Source organism: Nicotiana tabacum, chromosome 6 (assembly GCF_000715075.1).
Source record: "Nicotiana tabacum cultivar K326 chromosome 6, ASM71507v2, whole genome shotgun sequence".
Classification (NCBI taxonomy): domain Eukaryota; kingdom Viridiplantae; phylum Streptophyta; class Magnoliopsida; order Solanales; family Solanaceae; genus Nicotiana; species Nicotiana tabacum.
The window spans coordinates 147,687,523-147,707,481 of NC_134085.1; the positions used below are offsets into that span (position 1 = coordinate 147,687,523).

Here is a 19,959-nt window from a genome sequence, read left to right on the forward strand (position 1 = left end):
AATGAATCGGGCGAGGCAATCCAACTTTCGGACGAGGATGCTGAAAGAACACTTCTTGAGTACTTTATATACTTTGAACTAGACAAAAAAACTTAGTTCTATTGTGTTAGTTCTTTTTAGTTCGAATGGGCTTGTAATAAGCGTTAATTTAGTTTTGTTAGCTTAATGTGTTAGTTCTATTGATTGTTGCTTTTAATTGTTGTTGTTGTTGTTGTTGTTGGCATAAAATGCCTGTTTAGGATGTTTGGTAAGCTGGCAGGTGGTGTAGCTGCCAAAACAGGCAGTTTCTGCCAAAAATATACCAAGAAAAGCGACCAACTTTGGTCTGTATTTGGTCGCTTTTCACTATTAAAAAAATAATTTTCTGGGCAATAGCGACAACCTTGGTCGCTACCTGCCCAGATTTCTATTAAAAAAATACAATTTCTGGAAATATAGCGACCAATGTTGGTCGGTTATCTTTAAAAAAAAATTAAATTCTTGAATTTAGCGACCAACTTTGGTCTCTATTGTCCAGATTTTAAAATATAATATTTGGATTAGAGACCAAAGTTGGTCGCTTTCTAATGATTAATGATAAATTAAAAACAACGTATTTCATATGTAAAGACCAACTTTGGTCGCAAAATTTATATTATTAAATTAATATAGCGACCAAAGTTGGTCACTAAAGTCAAAATCAGAATATTTGGCCCTTTTAGCTTAGAGACCAAAGTTGGTCGCTAAATAAAAGGGACCATCAATATAGCTACGAGGCGTGTTTGGTTGCTTTTTGGGCCATAAGCGACCAATTTTGGTCATTTTTTTTCCGGATTTCTAGTAGAGAATGATGAGTTATGGCTCATCTCTCGTTACCATCTAATCCGTTAGCTGTTGTATTTAATTTTGTTTGATTGTATATTTTAGTTGATGGGGCTTAGAATTAAGGTAAGTGGTGCGGGTGGCAGAATTTGGTACGAAAAAGATGATTTACTTGGCCATGGTGGCTATGGTGATTACTGGAGATGATATACACATGTATAAATATTTTTTGCTTAAACATACATAATTTATGTATATCTTTTGTATATATTTAGAATAAATATAATGTACAAATAAATATATAAGTGGTATTACTTATCCTACAAATATAAATAAATATACATGAAGCACAAAATAATAAATATATAGAGTATTACAAATAACATACCTAATTTATATTAAGATTATACGTTATTGCTAATCGTACATAATGATATCCCTAAGATTTTTTTATTATACCATAAGTGGTTTATGGTAAATTATACCATATGTAATCGCCCCAAATCATCGCCTCGGGGCAATTTTGATGCACCTCGCTCTCGGATTTAACCCGAAAACACCTTTTAAAACTCATGATACGGAGAAATGATAGCAGGTTGGCGCTTAGATTTTCTATTTAATATATCAAGTGCTTAAAAATTAGTACTTAAAAGTCTGATCAATTTTAGCAAATATTAGACTGCATATGCTATTGCCTTTTTTTTTTCCAGAGCTCCAGGTGTAAAGTTGGACTTTTATCGAAGTCTAATTTCATATCCATAATTTCAATTTTAGACCTACTAGATTTAGTGTACGCGCTTTGCGCATGTACTTTATATAAAAAATAATTTTTTAAAAAAATAACATAAATAATGCTCAGATGTATTTCTATTATAAAACAAAGATTAACACAAAAATTACAAATTCCTAAAAAATAATAAATATTAATCATATGTTTAGGGATTTGGATCCAGTGTAGTGGTTCTTTCTTCCGATTTCTTTCTAGTAATTGCTTCATTGTGATGTTGTGGGAGTAATGTTTGATTAAAAGATACAGAGGTTGTTCGATTTTACATATGAGACCTTGCTATGTACACGTGCGTTTATATTATTATTTTAAAAAGAATTTGAGTTTGACAGATTATCAACAATTGAAAATATTTTATCCATATTTTACTTAATTTATGAGAGTTCTAACTTGTATCCTTATTTTATTTATGCCTTAGTAATAATATTAGGCATCACAACTCGATAAATATTAATCGGTCTTACAAATGATATCTCAATCGCATCTTACTATACATATGATGTCTTTCTAAAGTATTTCATATTACGCGTGATGGATTACATAATAAAATCACTTTTATTCCTAAAGAATATACAACTCTTAGTAAAAATATTTTTTTTTTATTTTATATATGTGTAAGGCAGATAGTATTAAGATTATACTTATTATATTGGCTAATTAGATGAATATTGAGACAAAATCATTTATCCTGCTTATAAGCTTACTTAAAAATATTCTTATTCATTTTTGCTTGGTTTATTAGGTCTGTATTGTAATTGATTGGATTTAAAGTAATGACATATAAGACTAAATTTAAAATATAAAAACTTAGCAATAGACAACTAAAATAAGAAGAAACCTCGGGTACATGACTAAGATGAGAATAGATAAGCCATAAAATATAGAATAATGCATTAATGAGGCATCTTGACCAATAAAATAATATTCTTGAAACCAAAAATAAAAAATAAAAAACAACTTACGAAAAAAAAAAGTCACATACATACACAAAAGGTGAACATCAATTAAATGGAAAGTCAGACACTCCTAATATTTGGTTCAAAGTCCTCCTGATTAGGTTGTCGATTTTTGGTAAGATCTTATTTGATTTTAAAATTCTAAACTTTAGGCCTTTTTACATAGTTTAAATAAGAAAGCATTTAATAATCAAAATTTTAGTATATTTCAAAGTCCTAAAAATTAGAAAAAATAATTAAATGATAATTTTATTCAATGTAAAATTAATTTTAAAGGATAAAAAAGGCGAACGATATTTCGCTAATGGCCTTTATGCTTTTAATATAATACTAGTCACTATGTACGTGCGTTGCACGTAAATCTTTAGTCAGAACTCTTATGTGAAAGAACAACTAACTAAATTTATTAACAAATTATTTACAAAAGGAATTGATAAAGGTAAAGTAATTAATGTGATAAAAATACAACAATCATTTAAATCTGGAAATTAATGGTATTACATTCACAGAATACTTGAATTCAAAATGATATCGACTTAACCTACAAAGATGATCAATTTACTTAAATTAAAAAGTATCTTATTTATAGTGTATAAATATGCAATGTGGTAGTATCATACCTCTTTTTTAATTTGGTGTATATTTATTTCTATAGCTTTGGCTTCTCCCTCTTAAAAGTAAATTATATAGTTGTCCATGCATATTGCGATATTGTTTAGATATGTAATTAATTTGTTGTCATTGTAAAACACAAGCGTATTAAAAACTATTTTCGAAAAATTTAAAAGGACGTCTTTCATTTTCTAGAGATGAAAGTTGCATTATAAGAGTATAATGTTTATTGTCAAAACTTGTACGAATCATCCTTGTACTATTACATAATTCATTTAAGTGATTTAAGTTTCTACGTAACATTATAGGTGCATTTTTCTTCAAAATTAACCAGTACCTAAATGAAGATCATTTTAAAGTTGTATCCAATATCTTATCAAAAGATAGCGAAAAGAAAATTACCAAATAATGTTTCGATGGTGGATTTTGTTGCCTCTTCTAAAGATAAAAAATTATTCAAAAATTTTGTGGTCGAAAAGTGGTTGGTGCATTCCGTAACTGTAGTATAATTGCTAAAAGATATTTCCAACTCCTTGTGCACAGATAAATAGGTAGAATTAGCAGCTTTCACGCGACCATTAATAATGTAATAGCTTTTGTTTTGTTGAAATAAATTTTTCCAATCTTCAACATTTTTATTGAACGGTACTGCCTGGATCTTTGTCCCCTATAAATTAATATAAAAATAATTTTATATTAATTAAAAATAATACAAATAAGTAATAAATTATATCAAAATAAATTTACAAAAAAAGCCTATCTCTTCGTCAACAAATGTTAAATGCCAACGCAAACCCTTTCCTTTGTCGTTCTTATATTTTATTATTGGTCCTCTTCGAATAACCAATACCTTAATTACTCGTTCAATAACATCATAAAGTTTAAGGTTATTTATTGGGACACGTTATTTTTTCAAATCCGATTCCATTACACTGCACGAAATACCTGCAATATATAAATAAAAATCACAAAATATTATGTAACAGCTGAAAATTAATATTTCTATAGTAACATTAGTTGAAATAACACAAACCATTAATTTCTAAAGATATACAATTTAAACATAATACTACTTCAATGTAAAAGACTTTGATATGTAAAACTAAAAACTGTGTCGAAACTTAAAGAAGTACGACACAAAAAACAATTACAATAAAAATTAAGATGTCATTTTTTTCTCTCTAATTCATATACATGACCCTAAAGCATTACTCAATTACGAAAAACGGAACTTACTCAATTATAAAAAACGAAAATAATAGAGAGAACTAATAATACCTTTGGAGAAAATTACTTCGTTCTACACCAAAGTCTTTAGAGAAAAATAAAAAATGTGGAACAATGTCATCTTTTATAGGAATAATTAGCTTATTCTTTTCCTACATGGATTCTTGCAATTAAGCTGAATTCTATGAAAGAAGATTAAATAAAAAAATATTGTTGTCAAAAAAAGAAAAGGTTAAAAAAAACATTGGCGGTGAGTAAGGTGAATTCTATGGGAGAAGATTAAATAAAGAAAAATATTATTGTAAAAAAAGGAAGGCATAATGGCTTCCTGACCACTTAAACTTGTATCGGTTTGTAAAGCCGATACATGAACTTACATTTTTCCCATTTGAACACTTCAACTTGATAAAATGAATACTAATAAACACATTTGACCATTGACCAAGCTTATGTGGAAGTGGCACAACTGACATGGTTAAATTGTGTGCAAATCACACTGCCAAGGCGCGTGAATAGTTTTATTTTTATTAAAAATTTATTAGAAATAAAATAAAATATAAATAAGAAAGAAAAAAGGACCTTTCTCTCTCCCTTCCCCTTTTCCCCTGCCCTCTCACCTCTCTCATCTTCCCAAGCGAACTCCCCCGTCCGGTAAATATTTTTCATTTTCTATTCTACTTTCCCTCCCCTTCCCCGTTTCTTTTTCCCTTTCTCTTCCCCATTCACTAAATGGCTTCTGCACAAGGATGGCAAGCACAAATCTAAAAATAGTCCAAATTGTTATGCATTGATTTACTGGAAAAAAATGAAAATTGAAATTTCTAGATAATCTTATGTTGTTTTCGTGAATTTCGGAAGAATCAGCTTGTCTCAAACTTCCAACAACTGCCTAGATCAATACGAGAAGATATCGAGGGCGAGGTCCGGGTCAAATTGGGTTCTCAATGCTTCATTTACGTCAGCTGGTGTGAACCCGGGTCTGAGATTGTTGATACATGATTTGAACTATTTTTCTAATGTAGTTTGGGTTCGGGTTCGAGGGGTAGGGTCTGTAAGTTCATCGGAGGAGGACAGCGATTGGGATGTTAGGGTTTTTGCAAGGTGATCGACGACGGAGGAGCTGGAGATAGGGAGGAGAAGAGAGAGGTGATTATCGGTCGGCGTACAGACACCCGCATTTTCAGTACCGGAGAGAAGCGACAAGGATGGCTGAGGTTTGGAGTTGTTGGTGAACTATTGGCTGTGTATGGTGGAGAAAAAAGAAAAAGAAAAAGAAATTAAAATTTTAAAAATCAATCTTTTTTTAATAATATAGGACCCACAAATCCACATGTCATATAATAAATATCAAACATGTGACATGACATTCATGTCAGAGCGATTGGCGAACACGTTCGACAGAAAGTGTTTATTAGTATTCATTCTGTCAAGTTGAAGTGTTCAAATGGGAAAAATATAAATTTATATATCAGCTTTACAAACCGGTACAAGTTTAAGTGGCCAGGAAGCTATTACGACCAGAAAAGAAAAGGCTACCAAAAAAAGTTGAGCTACCTAGAAACCAAATCGACCAAAAGTAGGCGTAAACCAAATTGGCTAAAAAGTAGGCATCCAGAATTTGTCCCAAAGTCAACTATGTAGCGTACCGATACAAATTTAAATGGTCAGGAAGTTATTACGCCGAAAAAAGAATAGGCTACCAAAAAAAGTTGAGCTACCTAGAAACCACATCGACCAAAAGCAGGCGTAAACCAAATTGGCCAATAAGTAGGCATCCAGGATTTGTCCCAAAGTCAACTATGTAGCATTAATGTATGGAAAGAAAAACCATTGTAATAATTTACAATTATATTCTTAAATTATATAAATAATTAAGATTATAAAAGTCGTTTCAAGGATATTTTAGCCGTTCAATATTTAGCCTAAATTATTTGTATTTTTATAATAATATAAATTGATATATATATATATATATATATATAGATATCACCTGAAGTTGAGTCAAAATCGACTAAATTTTTATAACATCGTAAATTTCAGCTATTGGGCCCTAAAAACGGCTATTTATGTATCTACTCCTTCCAACAACCTACCTATTAGATATTAGAAAAAGAAAAAAATAAAAGGAAAAAAGGACTGGAATCCATTACAACATGTGCGTAATTTCGATAAATGTCAAGGCTAATTCCGTATCTGGATTTCTATAATATTGACCATATGTAATTTGGCCGGCACACTCCAAAAGGTGTTTGGTGCACGAACGGAGAGAGAGAGAGAATCCGAAGAAACTCTGTCTCTCGTGAGTATACGTAAAAGTTTATAGAGATTCCCACTTTTTGTTATGCAGAATTTCATGGATTTTGATTATTATTGTTAATTAATGTATCTGATCTTTGCGGTGGGGATGCAGGTAGCAGGAAAAGATGGCGTCAGATGGGAAAGTTCATGGATTTGAGGAGGTTGCCAAACACAACAAGACCAAAGATTGCTGGCTTATTATCAGCGGAAAGGTTTCATCTTTTCTCATTTCTCTTCTTTGTACCGGTTATGGAATTTTTGGTTATCTGGTCTTTGAATCTGTTTGCCTTTTTTTAAAAGAAGTTTTTGGTTAGAGACCTGAGTGGTAGTAGGTGTCGTGACATTGGAATTATCGAATTCGTAGATATTGGGATTTTTGGTGATAGCTTCGATCTAATTAGTGATTTTTATTGAATTGTTTCTTTGCAACTTCAGTATTTATATTTCTAATTGACCATTTTAAGTTCAGATTAGGACGATGACCTATCTATTTCCTAACATTATTCTCCTTTATGCCTATTGGTGTTCAGTTGCAGTGGCGGAGGCAGTATCCCCCATGAAGGGGTTCAAAAAAAAAAATTGTAGCTAGTGGGATAAGGTTTTGAACCCCTTAACCACTAAACTACACTTTTGAGTTGTGTTAAGGGGTTCAAAAAAAAAATTTGTAGCTAGTGGGATAAGGTTTTGAACCCCCTTGACCACTAAACTACACTTTTGAGTTGTGTTAAGGGAGTTCAAAACTTAATATATAGAGGTAAAAAATAAATTTTGCCTTATATATACATTGTAATTTTTCGGCGAAGGGGGTTTGGGTGAACCCCTTCCGCCCCCTAAATCCGCCCCTGTTCAGTTGAAGTGTCCAACTTTTAAACTTTTAATTTTTCCTACTGAAGGAGTTTGCTGGTCCTTAAACAGTAATAATCTTTTCCGCGTGTTAATGAAGGTCGTGTTAGGCAGCTAATGCTGAACTAAACTTTGAGATTTCAGTCTTTTATCCAGGGAAACAAGGGTAGTTGTTTGTCTTATAGTTTTGATGCAAAAAGCTAGCACTGTGGAACATAGATTTATTTTTTATCTTTTATCCCCCCCCCCCCCTTTTTCTCTGGGTCTGAGCTGAGCAGTGAATTGGTTTTTGCCCATTAGTTTTGCTACATTAAAGAAGAGACTAGCATCAACAAGTTTTGAGAGTCAGCTTAGTTTATCAACTAATATTCTGTGGCACGGATGTTAGAAGCAAATACCAATAGCGATCTAGCATGTATCCCCAAAGAAGCTTTTTACTGAAAAATTGAAACATGAGTATGGGAGTATTTTATAACGTAATTTCAATCTTAAATATAAGTATTTATGTATGTATATAACCCCTAGAGCTCGGAGACCTGTTTCCTGTTAGAGATTGTCGGCTTGGACCTTGGGGTGTGAATAGTATTCCGTTTCTTCAGTAGATGTTTGCTTTCTTTTTTCCTCAGGTTGACTTGTTCTCGATTAAGTGTTGAATGCTTTGCATATTAAGGATATCAAGGTCAAGTCTTTCTAATTCTATGGCTTGAAGGGAATATCTAAACATATGAATCTTGTTTTGGTCATGCATCTCTTCTGTTTTAGTGTGTCTCGGTTCCGGTGTTCTGAAAGAGGTAAAACTTTGTAGAAATACGCTTATGGCAAAAGATCTCGGGTAAATCAGAAATGTGTATATGGTAATGAAGGCGAAGAAGTATTACTCTGACTCTCCCTTGCCCCTTGTTGACTTCTAAGTTGGCAATGTTGGCTCCTAAAAAAGAAGTAACTAAAGTTCTCCTTTAGTCAGAGTTAGAACCTTAATAAGTAAAATTCTAACAATCCGATTTATTATAATACAATGTTCAAATACATATCTGAGATAATGAAATACCTTTAGCTTTCTGTTATTATTGTTAGTGACTAGTCATCAACAGCTATCCAATAAGTTGCTCAAATCTGGGGACTACTTTAGGATTCCACAATAAACTATTTTCCTTTAGCTGCTCATGCTCGGTTCATCTGTTACGTTCAGTGTATACCAACTTATATCTCATCTTGATGCCCTTCCTTCAAGGGTCCAACAGTTTTATGTTTTTCCTTACCTAAAATGAATTTCAATTTATGTCTGCGTATCAAATTGTTCTCAGGTGTATGATGTAACTCCATTTATGGATGATCATCCTGGTGGTGATGAAGTTTTGCTTTCAGCAACTGGTAATCCCTTTTTTCTCGCTTCAGTTTATTTGGGTCATAAGTGTTGTCAGAGGCGTATGCTGAATTTTGGACCTTCAAATCCGGAGTGTGCCTCTGAGTGTCGTGTGACATGAATACTGAATTTTGGTTTATTATTGAACAGGGAAAGATGCAACCAATGACTTTGAAGATGTTGGCCACAGTGATTCTGCTAGAGAGATGATGGATAAGTATTACATTGGGGATATCGATGTGTCAACAGTTCCACTAAAACGTTCTTATGTTCCACCGCAACAAGCCCCATACAATCCAGACAAGACTCCAGAATTCATTATCAAAATTCTACAGTTCCTTGTACCCCTCTTGATCTTGGGCTTGGCCTTTGCAGTACGACACTACACCAAGGAGAAGTAATTCTTTTGGATTCCAGTTTGCATCAGTCCGCTTATTCTTGATTTATGTAGTTGTTGAACGAACACTTGGTTTATCTTGTTTTAGTTCATTATCGAGCTGCAACAACTGAATGTGATGATCAATTTTCTACTGTCCTTTGCAACTGCTTTGTCTGGTACCTCTTGGAAACACTAGCTTTGACTTTGGCTTGTGTTTTTTAATATTTGAGAGTATCTCGTTTCCTTTTTTAGATTTTTGTGTGTTCTTCTATTCTATACCGGAAGGGGAGCTTTGGTGTAACTAGTAAAGTTGCCACGTGACCAGGAGGTTACAGGTTAGAGCTATGGAAACAGCCTCTTGCAAAAATACAGGGTAAGACTGTGGTTTACGGTCCGGCCCTTCATCGGATCCCGCGCATAGCGGCGCTTAGTGCATCGGGCTGCCCTTTTCTTCTATTCTATACCGGTTATAGCGGCGCTTAGTGTATCGAGCTGCCCTTTTCTTCTATTCTATACCGGTTATGGCGCTGCCCTTTTCTTCTATTCTATACTGGTTAATTAGTTGCAACCAACCTACTGAATTTTGGGGTAAAAATTATGTTTTTGCTCGCGCCCTTGGAGATGGCAAGTTTTGCCTGCCCGCTTTTTGCCAACTATAGAGATTATGCTTACAGATGCAGATTTTCTTTTTCTCCTAAAATTTCAGCTGCTTTGTTCTCTTTGCTATATATCCAACTCCTTATGCATTAAGCGGAATAGACTTTTGACTGCAATTTCAAGTGTTACGATGATCACAAAAATAGTAGTGAATGAGTGAGGAGAATCATGAAATCTCATGTTTAAATCTTAGCACGATAAAATATACTGGGTAATTTATTCTTATCTGTCTAAGCCTTGAAGGATAAAATTACTAGATACTTGTCAAAGAATTAAGTGAACTCATGCGTTGCTCATACGTTTTTTTTTTTCATTAGTGTATTAGAATTATCAAAATAAAATAACGAGTTGTAGGACATGATCTTAGAGTATCCAATACTGACAAAAACTTGAACCAGGTTTCAGAGCTTTTTCAATTACGGGGAAGTATAAGTACCAATTTTACCCTATATTCTTTCTTTTAAAACCTAGTTTAGTCTATTTTGTATATAGTTTGAAACTTCTTTTCACCTATTGACCGGGTATTTAAAAGATGTGTTAGAGCTTATTTGAGATTGATATTCATGTTCATCATCATACATTTTAACATTGTTGGGTGAATTAAAATAAAAAATTAAAACTCCATTGTTGGGGGTTTTAAAAGCTTGAAAACTTATAATTGGGTTTTGTGCTTTGTTGATATTTTGACAAATTGATGATTGAGGTTCGTCGGGGATGTCATTTTTAATTTGTGGTTAATATTTAAAGCTATTTGGTGAAGATTTGAGCTATTAGGTGATATTTTTCGTGAGTAAAAATTCGTAAGAGACCAAACCCAATTTTTATATATAACATTCTGTAAAATTATAATAATGTGTATAATTTATAATGCATAATGTTGTATAACAGGTGCATGTACATTGTTTCAAAAAAACCATCAGTTATGCGACTGTAAACTTAAAAACATGACTACGTAGATACAATTTGTTATATAGGACTATACTTCTGTAGAAATCTCTCTAAAATATATTCATTGTTTTCCTAACTACTAGCTTGCACCACGGGCATCTTCATGTGATCTTCCTCCTCCTCAGAGAATAGATCTAACGGAGGAGTTATTTGGACCTTGCTTTCCTTTGGATCCCAATCAAGCATGATTTTGACCTTTGATGCCAAGTGCTCTGTGTCTCTCAAGTCATGAACATCTTACAAGTGTGTTCGAGGTTTCCGGTACTCTTTTAACTGTTAGAAAGATGAAACCTGCTCATTTAATTAAATTAAACTTAAAAGGAAGTCATTAGTTGACAGGGATACTTTAATATTGACACCTGATCTGAAGTAATCCTTCTGGAGATAGTGAAAGAAAATGCAATATTGCACAGATTTATGAGCACGGTGATGTTTTTGACCAGCTGCAGCAATAGCTCAGCAGAGCTGAAATATTCTGCAGCTGCACAATTAAGTTTGGTATATCATAGGAAAACTTCATTTAAGCAAAGTATAGATATTTTAAGATATAGCTACTGCTTTGATGATTAAGAAGCCAATTTTTCGTCAAAGTAGCAAATCAACCACAATGCAGCTGCAACCCATGCTTTTCTTTCACAATTCCATCCCTTCGTTCAGGGAGAACACTCCTTGCAACCAAACCCCATTTTCTTGGGGATGTTGCAATAGGAGATTCATACAAATACTTCAACTAAAGGCCACCTTAGGCGCATTAACAATAGAACCAAATTAAAATTTTAACACCAAGCATGGTACACAATCTGGAATACAGGCTACCAGCGAATAGCTACACTAAGTTCAACCATTTGCAGCCTGCATGTAGGATATAGTCGCATAAGTTATTTCCTAAGTGCAAATTCTTTTGACATTTGCCTGTTTTTTAGCCAAAAGAATGCAGCGACAGTACTTGACCATAAACTGTCTTCAGGTAGAGCGGTTCTTCATGTGTACCAGAGATGCCTGCAGATTTCAATAGCATCATTCCACGTAATAACTTCCGAGAAAGCAAAGAGAATAAATTAGTGTAAAATCCGGGAAAACGCCATAACAAAGTGTGTCTATATCTTCTCATGGAGAGTGACCACCAAGTCATGCGCATCATCTAAAAGCTTCCATACATCCAGTTGACCAGCCATGCTCTGACACTCCCTTAAAATTTCATCCATGCTACTATACTTCTCTATGATCTGTTTCCTCCGTTGCAATACAGATGCTGCAATTGCATAAAGCAAAAGATCATCTGTTGGTGGGGCACGCAGCCTAATCCTACTCCAGGCAGACTTCCCAATCCCGGCCCTAATAGCCGCTTGGTCTGCCCACATTACTTCCCATATGCAAAGTGTTTGCTCAAAAGTTAATTCCCTCCTGAAAAGCACTACCACCATCCTGTACACAAAAAAGCAATCCTCTGCTTGGAGCTTCTCCAGGTGTCGATAGAGATGCGAATCCTTGTGCTTGATGATCTTAGAGATAATGTTTAGCTGCCTCCTGATTCCAACCTCATCAAGCCTGAAGTTATGCCGAGCCTTCTTCATGAAACCAACAAAGCACCAAAAAGCTTCATGGTCCTCTGTCATTACAGTAATGATCGGTGAAAGCAAATCGCTCATCCCCTGACAATAGCCAATTTCAGGATCATATAGAGCATAGGCTTCAAGAATGGAGACTAACCGAGCAGCATGCAGGATCCTAGGGGGCTCTAGGTGTTCATAGTCCTTCAACCCAACAGCCTCTGCAAAACGGTGTGCCCTGCTCTCTGATACTACAGCTTGAGATGGGGAATATGCTATCCACTCTGCATTAGCACGAATTGCATCAAGCCGAATTATTCGTTGCCATGTACCAAAATCTTCTGCACTACAGGGCCTTGAAGAAACTTCTGTCTTTGAAGGAGAAGAGTCCTCCTTAGAAGTCACTTCAGCAACTTCGGCAGTATTCTCATCCATGCTTTCTGCGGAGGGGACAGTTTGACTAATATCAGGATCTGCAGAGGAATCCGAGTCTGATGACTCAGAGTCAGAGACATCATTTGGCTCCATCACTCGTTTGGAAAATTCATCTGTACCACCGGGGTTGTCAGAATCCTCGATGTATGGGCACCTGTCCTCGCTAGAGAGAGATTCCCGGGCAGTAACAACATCTTCATAGTCGGGCGAATCCGTTCCTTCAGTGATATTGCCTTCACCATCGCTTCCCATTTCACCGGTTTCCTTCATTTTAAAAGTTCCATTGCGTTTCAGCAGTCGGCGACAATCTCTCCGAAGGCTCTCATATTCCCTCCTGCACTCACAGATCGACTATAAGGAGTACGAATCATGCAGTTAAAAGGTAGTTGGAACAATATTAACACACAGATAACTACGACCCGTCAACTGATTACACACAGAACCCTCTACATTTTTACAAGATAAAAATAAAGGGTTTTCTTGCATCTCAGTCCTTTTTTCGGCTAGGGAGGATGAATCTGGTTATATTACCTTTTCTGATTTCTTATACAGTCTCTTTCTTCTTTGGAGCTGTTCAACTCATAGCTGCAGAGAGACATAAAGTAAGTCAATCTACTACAACCAAAACATTCACTGTCGGGCAAAAAAGGGGGGAAAAGCATTTGTAGTTGCAGGAACTCATTTTGTCAAATAAGGAAACGCCACAAGGTATGCATTGTCACCGAACTTGACAAGCAAAGTAATTACACTGATGCAAAAGCCTGGGAACTGCTCTAAGGATTTGGGTGAGGGATGCATTAGACAATATAAGTGCTTTATCATAAAAAGGTACTCATTTCTTCTCCATATAGGTATCTCATCTGATTTAAACTTAAGACACGACTATTAAAGTAAATGTTGAAATTTACAATGTATATTTTTAATGGAAGTAGACCTGACAATAGATATAGGTTTTTTCAAGAATTTGAATTTTATCTTTTTTTTGGTTAATGATAAAATTCATTTTTGGTTTAACCATCCGCTGTTCCGAACCAACTGGCCTGACTAATCGGTATTCACAAAGTAGAAACCTCACTATGGGGGGGTTTTCACTACCAATGAGGACTCCATTCCTAAGGCCCGAACCCGAGATATGGTAAAATTGTTATTTCAAATAAAAGTGGGCTTAGAAGAAGATATAATGTTGACTTCTTAAAAGACCTTTTTGATAACAGAATAGAGAAAAAGCTTTGGAAAGTGTAAGGAAAAAAGTATCCCTTCTGGGGATTATAGACAAAGATTTAGATCAACCCAAATATAAACTATGACATTTAATTTATTTTTTTTAAATAAAATGAATTTGGGCAAAAATTTTAATTGTCTTTGCAATTCACTTTCCCACTCTGTCGAATCAAACTACTAAGTTCCCGCGTCAGGTTACTTTGTCATCAAAAACTAAATTTGAAAAATAATGTGCAACAAAAAAACACGTGTGATGTTTTGATACAAAGTTTCTCCACATTATATACAGTTTTAAGTAGTACTATTCCTGCGAGTACTATTCAGGAAATATTAATGTGGAACTATAGCGCTCCCAAATGGGACTAAAAACCTCTAGAAACATTGCCCACCGTCACTTCAAACAGTTAAAAAACAATAAAACATTTATAAGGGATTTGTCCATTCTAAGCGTAGTTCTACATGGCAAGGGTAATAGGATCCAGAAACCTAAATTGTCACCAAGAAATGAAGTACTGCTAGAGCAGAGAATAATTTTGAAACAATCTTCTACAGAAAAAATTCGTAACATAATAGACGCAGTGAACCTAACATGCATAACTAGAGGTCCAGCAAGAGGATGTGTTTAAAGATAGAGAAAGTATGAGGGAGTACTGGTCCCAAGCATCATCACATTAGAAGCAGGTACTACATCTGAATGAAGCATATGGGCGTAGTTATTAGATATATAATTCAGGGGAAGTGTAAAGAGATGATTTTATCAGTCACTAAGAAGTAATATTCAGATGATAAATTATTATTGATCTAGAGAATAGAACTCCAGTGCCATCTCTCGTGGAAATTAAAGCAACTACAATTGGCTAAACAAAGGAAAATAGGAAAGAAAAAAAAACAAGCGCATCATCAAACTTGACAAAGTAATTATTACATGAGAAAGAAATACTTACACCCCAAGTAGAAATGGCCAAACCTCTGCCCTGATACTTGGATCAACACCCTACATGAAAGGGCCAACAGATTAGTCAACATACTCTTGTTTGGAAAGCAAGGAAGGGAAAGGGTGATGGTAAAACTTTTCCTTGCCTTCTTTAGTCGTGAAAAGTTTTTAGGCACATAAAAGATCATGTTCCTGTTGGAAGAGAGAAGTCTGAAAATTTTGAAAGGAAGTTGGGTAATTCACAACTTTCTTTCACACTTTCTTTTTGGATACCAAGCAAGACAGAATGATCTTTCTCCATCTCCTACTATGCCTCAATACACCAAAAGAAGTGAGATAATCTTTTCAATCCCTTTTTGAGAGGAGAAAAGTCTTAGAGTAAAAATTAAAGAAAGTTGGGGAATCTATAACTTCTCCTCATGGTCTTTTTGGATTCCAAACAAGAAAGAAAGGTTTATCAGCTCAATTTTATGTAACTCCCTTAACCAAGCAAAGGAAATCCAATCATTCTCTATTAGTTCCTCTTTTAGGCCTTCCCTTCTACTCCTAACTTCTCAAACAAACCATTTAATGTTTGTTGCCTTGATAATCTTTGTGTACATTGAGATAAGAAAGATGCAATCATAAGAATTCAAGGTGGGCAGAAACTCACTCCGCTTCGGACTTTCTTTAGAAATTTAACTCCACCGTCACGAAGTTTTCCTTCTGGTGTGAAAAAGCCTCTCCACTGTTGGGGTGCAAGAGCACGTTTTCTTTTTCTACGAGACCATGGTGATTTGAGATGACCTCTGAAATATAAGCATGAATAAGCATTTTGGTAAACAAGAAGCGCACGTCAAGGTAACACTATATCTTTGTTTTTGTTAGGTGTCAGGGTAACAACATCAGAAGCTCAAAATAGATCCATCTGTCAAGACTTATATTCAGCATGATTAGCAATTTCACAATATCACTTCAAAACTCACTCTAGAAAACAAGGGTTTTGCAAAGGTTAACCATTATAGCGATAAGAAAATAATCGTAGGGAAAACTGCAACTGAGAAAGATAAAAGAAAAGAAACAACTGGCAGCACAAGTCCACAACCACAAAACAATGTGCTGAAGGTAATAAACTTATAACAACTTGAAAGAAGGAAGGAGTTGCAGGATATTTAGTGTTCAACCAGAAAGTAGTACATATTATTACTGCTAAATAAAGATAACATAATCTATCCATGAGACTATCTTTGATAGGCGAGGTTTAGCAGCAGGAATAGGGACTTATTAATGATTCACTCTTCAAATCAGAATATCCAAACACAAAGCACTCCTAATTGCCTCCAAATAACATTTCGCTAAGAAACCATGTGGAATCTAAGGGTGAGACTGTAATTGAAGAGAAGTTATACTCTTTTGCTACTTTAAGGGGTTCTCAATCTTACAGGGTTGTGGCATCTTCATGCTAAATCAGCACAATATGGTAAACATTTAGTAACACAACTTAACTAAGAAAAACTTCGAAACCTTTCAGTATAAGCAAAAACATATGGTGAAAGAAACACTCCTAAACATTAAATTCCATTATTAATGAGCCTACCCTATCCAAACAATATCCAAATTTCACAGACAGTAACTTAAAGAGTGAGACTCTGGCATAGAAACTTAAAACACATCAACACCTAGAAACTACCTTACCTACATCAGAAATTCCCCTTCAACTAGTGCAACGTCGCCCCAACCCACACCCCAGAACCTCGAAATAAATATATAACATCCCTATCCTGGGAAAGATGAAGAGAGTTACATATCATATCAGTTTCCATTTCATTTGTACACTTGATTTATCCTCACAAACACAAACTCTGAAACTTCAAACATGGAACCCTACTTGTGTCACCAGGAGAAAAGAGGAGGAGAAATTAGCAAGAGGTCAATAAAATTGTAACTTTCATACTTTTAATCACGTAAGCAGACAGATAGAGAAACTATCGCCCGCATACATCCAATAAACAAATTATATCAATTAATGACGGTTTCCAACCTTGTCTAATTTAAATAAAAGATATTACTATGACTTGTTCAAAGCTTATAGCTCAAGGAATAACACCAGTTCATTGACAATAAAAAATCCAATCATAAAAATACGAATAATCTAAGGACCCTCCAGACATAGCAGGACTGAGATTGAGCAATGATCTGAAGGATTCAACTTTAGCACTGGGGCACATCCTAGCCAAAAGAAGAGGACCACAGATCGAGATCTGAAAAACAGGTATGCTTATATAAAATGGCAGATGAATGATCAAATGGAACAGTTATAGAAACTGAGAAGAAGCAGATCGAAGCAGTTTTAGGATAGGAGAGAGACTCACCGATTAGAGGAAGAAGAAGAAGCTGGTGAGGATGCAACAACGAATAGGACTGATCTCAAATGAATCCACGATGATGACGATGACGATGATGGTGATGATGAAGACGGTGAAGAGGAATTTGAAGACGACGAAGTCTGACTTCGTTTGAGAGCTCTCATCTACTTCTACAACTGACTCACTGTTTTAACTGTGAAAAAAAAAAGAGAGAGAAGAAGATCTACTCTACAGATTTCTAGGGTTTCAAATTGAGTCCGGATATGTAAAACACACTCTTCCTTTTTATCTTTTTTTTCTTTTTTGGTTACAAAATGTTTTGAAATTTGTGCGTTTTTACCTAGTAGAGTAGAAAACGGCGGCGGCCAAGGCGAGTCCGGCCAAGGCCGTGACTGCAAAAGCTATACCGGCATTGGAAGGTTGACGGTCCATCCAGAAACCACCACCGTTGCCTCCGCCGCCGATGAATACTCCACCGAGCTTACTGATTTTGGTGCCGATTGATTCAACAGCATTAGTAGGAGCCCCGGACACGGAGGTGAAAAACAAGAAAACGAGCATGGAGATTGATATGAATCTGGAATCACGAATCTACCCCTGAGCTGCTGTACCGTGCCGATTAGATTTTCCACCATAACCAACTCAACCTTTCCTTTCCCTTTTCCTTCAACTGCTTTTTCTTTTTTTGGGGTTGGGGATTTGCCCTTTTTTTTCTTTTTCCTCACTTTGGTTTAGCTATTCTCATCAGTCTCTTTCCATGTCTCTCTTAAGTGTGCTCTCTTTGATATCACTGTGTGTGTGTGTGTGTGTGAGAGAGAGAGGGAGTCTAATATCCTAGTGGGTTTTTGTATGTGTGGGGATTGTTTATTTCTCTTTCTTTGTAGTGGGGCTAGAGAGAGAAAGCACTGCGCAGAGGACTGCCCCCTTCTTTCCAGCCTTTTGCTTTTTTGTTACCGTGGGGATTTCTTTTGGGCCTTTTAATTGCGTAAAGGATTAAATATACCGCTTTATTATTAAATTAAATAGAGAAGTTTTCACAAATGACTATAGTTTAAAGGCTTATTAAAGGACGTACTTATAATTTTTTATAATTATATTTTATAGCTACTAATTATTTATCACATGATGTATGTCGCTATATTTAGTTTGATCGTATAGATTGAATTCAATTTGGATGTATCCGTTCTTATATATTTCACATTGTATTCAATTTTATTATAATGAATTCGGTTGTATTTGAACAACAAAAAAAATCAAGAAATAGGTTGTATGTCGGTGTATTCAATTCGGCTGTATACACTATATTTAATTCGGCTATATTCATTCTTTGCTATTTTACATTGTATTCAATTCACTATATTCAATTCGACTATATCCAAGCAATAAAAATAAAAAATACAGGGATATTCGATTGTATTTAATTCACTATATTTATTTGTAGCTACTTTATACTATATTTAATTTGTTATTTAATTCGTTGGTATTCAAATAATAAAAATTCAAAAAATACGAGGATCTGTCAAAAACATTTCCTTTAGAATACATAAACACATGCAAAAATACAAATAATAAATTGTATTAACATTCAAAAATACATAATACACTCAAATCCGGCTAGATTTGAGAAATACAAAAGGCAAAATATAGCGAGCAAGGTCGCCGGAAAATCCCTCGGTCTAGTTGACACCGACAACGATGGCGGGTTGATGACAACCGCCAGATCTGAAACTCGAAATCATAAAAAAAAAAGGCCAGATCGAGAGAATGAGAAGAAGAAGAAGAAGAAGAAGAGGAAGAGGAAGAGGAAGAGGATGGGGAGCACCAGAGTAATACCCTGCATAGCTTATAATAAGCTTGTAGTTATATTTTGGTATAAAATAGAAAAATCAGCTACATTTGGTATTTTTTAAATTATATTTATTTATGGTGAATATGATGTATAATTTTGTTAGACCATGTAGTTTTTTCAATTAAATATTATTTAAATTTGTTCTTATTATACTTTTTGTTTATTTGCCGAGCAAAATTCTAAATGTATACTTATTTTAATGGATATAACATGTAGCCGCCTTTAATTAAATTACCAACATATAAAATAAAAATTTCAATCGGCCTAAAACTCATGTCCCATTGTCCCTCATAAGACATAGTCGTCTCTCTTGCGCTAGTGGGTTCTCTCACTATATCATTATTGTCGCCAGCAGAGCCTGCTCTTCTCCATCCATCATTGTCTCTCCTCCTTTGTTTCTTTCATTTTCAAAATCGTCAGCGCTGAAAGTACTATGGGTGAACTTAACTTGAGCACTATCGAAACACCACAAAACCCCACTAGTAACCTCAATAAAGAGCCAAGCAAACCCAGATCTAACAAAAGAATGACCCTTTTTTGTCGCCTTAACCGGAGTTGGATAATTGTTCTAGGTGATTTAGAGAACTCCGAGAGTCGTCGAGATTTTGGGTATTATAGGTGTATAAAATTTGAGGAGGTTAAGGGGGCAATTCATAAGATGAGAAGAATAAGAGCGATCAGGCCAGCCAAGATTCTTGTGAAATTTTAAAAGAGCGTGGCAAAGTAGGTATGGAGTGGCTAACTGGGTTGTTTA

General features: G+C 34.9%; 2 protein-coding genes across 3 annotated transcripts; one reads left to right on the forward strand and one right to left on the reverse strand.

Moving 5' to 3' along the window:
• The first annotated feature begins 6,487 nt into the window (after positions 1-6,487).
• LOC107823219 (cytochrome b5-like) lies at positions 6,488-9,517 on the forward strand. The gene is made up of 4 exons (XM_016649825.2): positions 6,488-6,682; positions 6,794-6,893; positions 8,829-8,895; positions 9,038-9,517. The coding sequence occupies exons 2-4, from the start codon at positions 6,807-6,809 to the stop codon at positions 9,286-9,288; spliced, it is 405 nt and encodes a 134-aa protein (XP_016505311.1). The 5' UTR covers positions 6,488-6,682; positions 6,794-6,806; the 3' UTR covers positions 9,289-9,517.
• A 1,932-nt stretch (positions 9,518-11,449) lies between these two features.
• On the reverse strand, positions 11,450-18,273 carry LOC107823218 (rab GTPase-activating protein 22). Of its 2 annotated transcripts, none has more exons than XM_016649822.2 (5): positions 17,697-18,273; positions 15,664-15,799; positions 15,022-15,071; positions 13,388-13,441; positions 11,450-13,190 (listed from the first exon to the last, which is right to left on the reverse strand). In XM_016649822.2, exons 1-5 carry the CDS (start codon positions 17,915-17,917, stop codon positions 11,969-11,971), a joined length of 1,683 nt encoding a protein of 560 aa, XP_016505308.1. In that variant the 5' UTR covers positions 17,918-18,273; the 3' UTR covers positions 11,450-11,968. The 2 variants fall into 2 exon arrangements, with proteins under 2 accessions (XP_016505308.1, XP_075111685.1); XM_075255584.1 differs by lacking the exon at positions 17,697-18,273 and adding an exon at positions 17,363-17,668.
• Between the last annotated feature and the right edge of the window lie 1,686 nt (positions 18,274-19,959).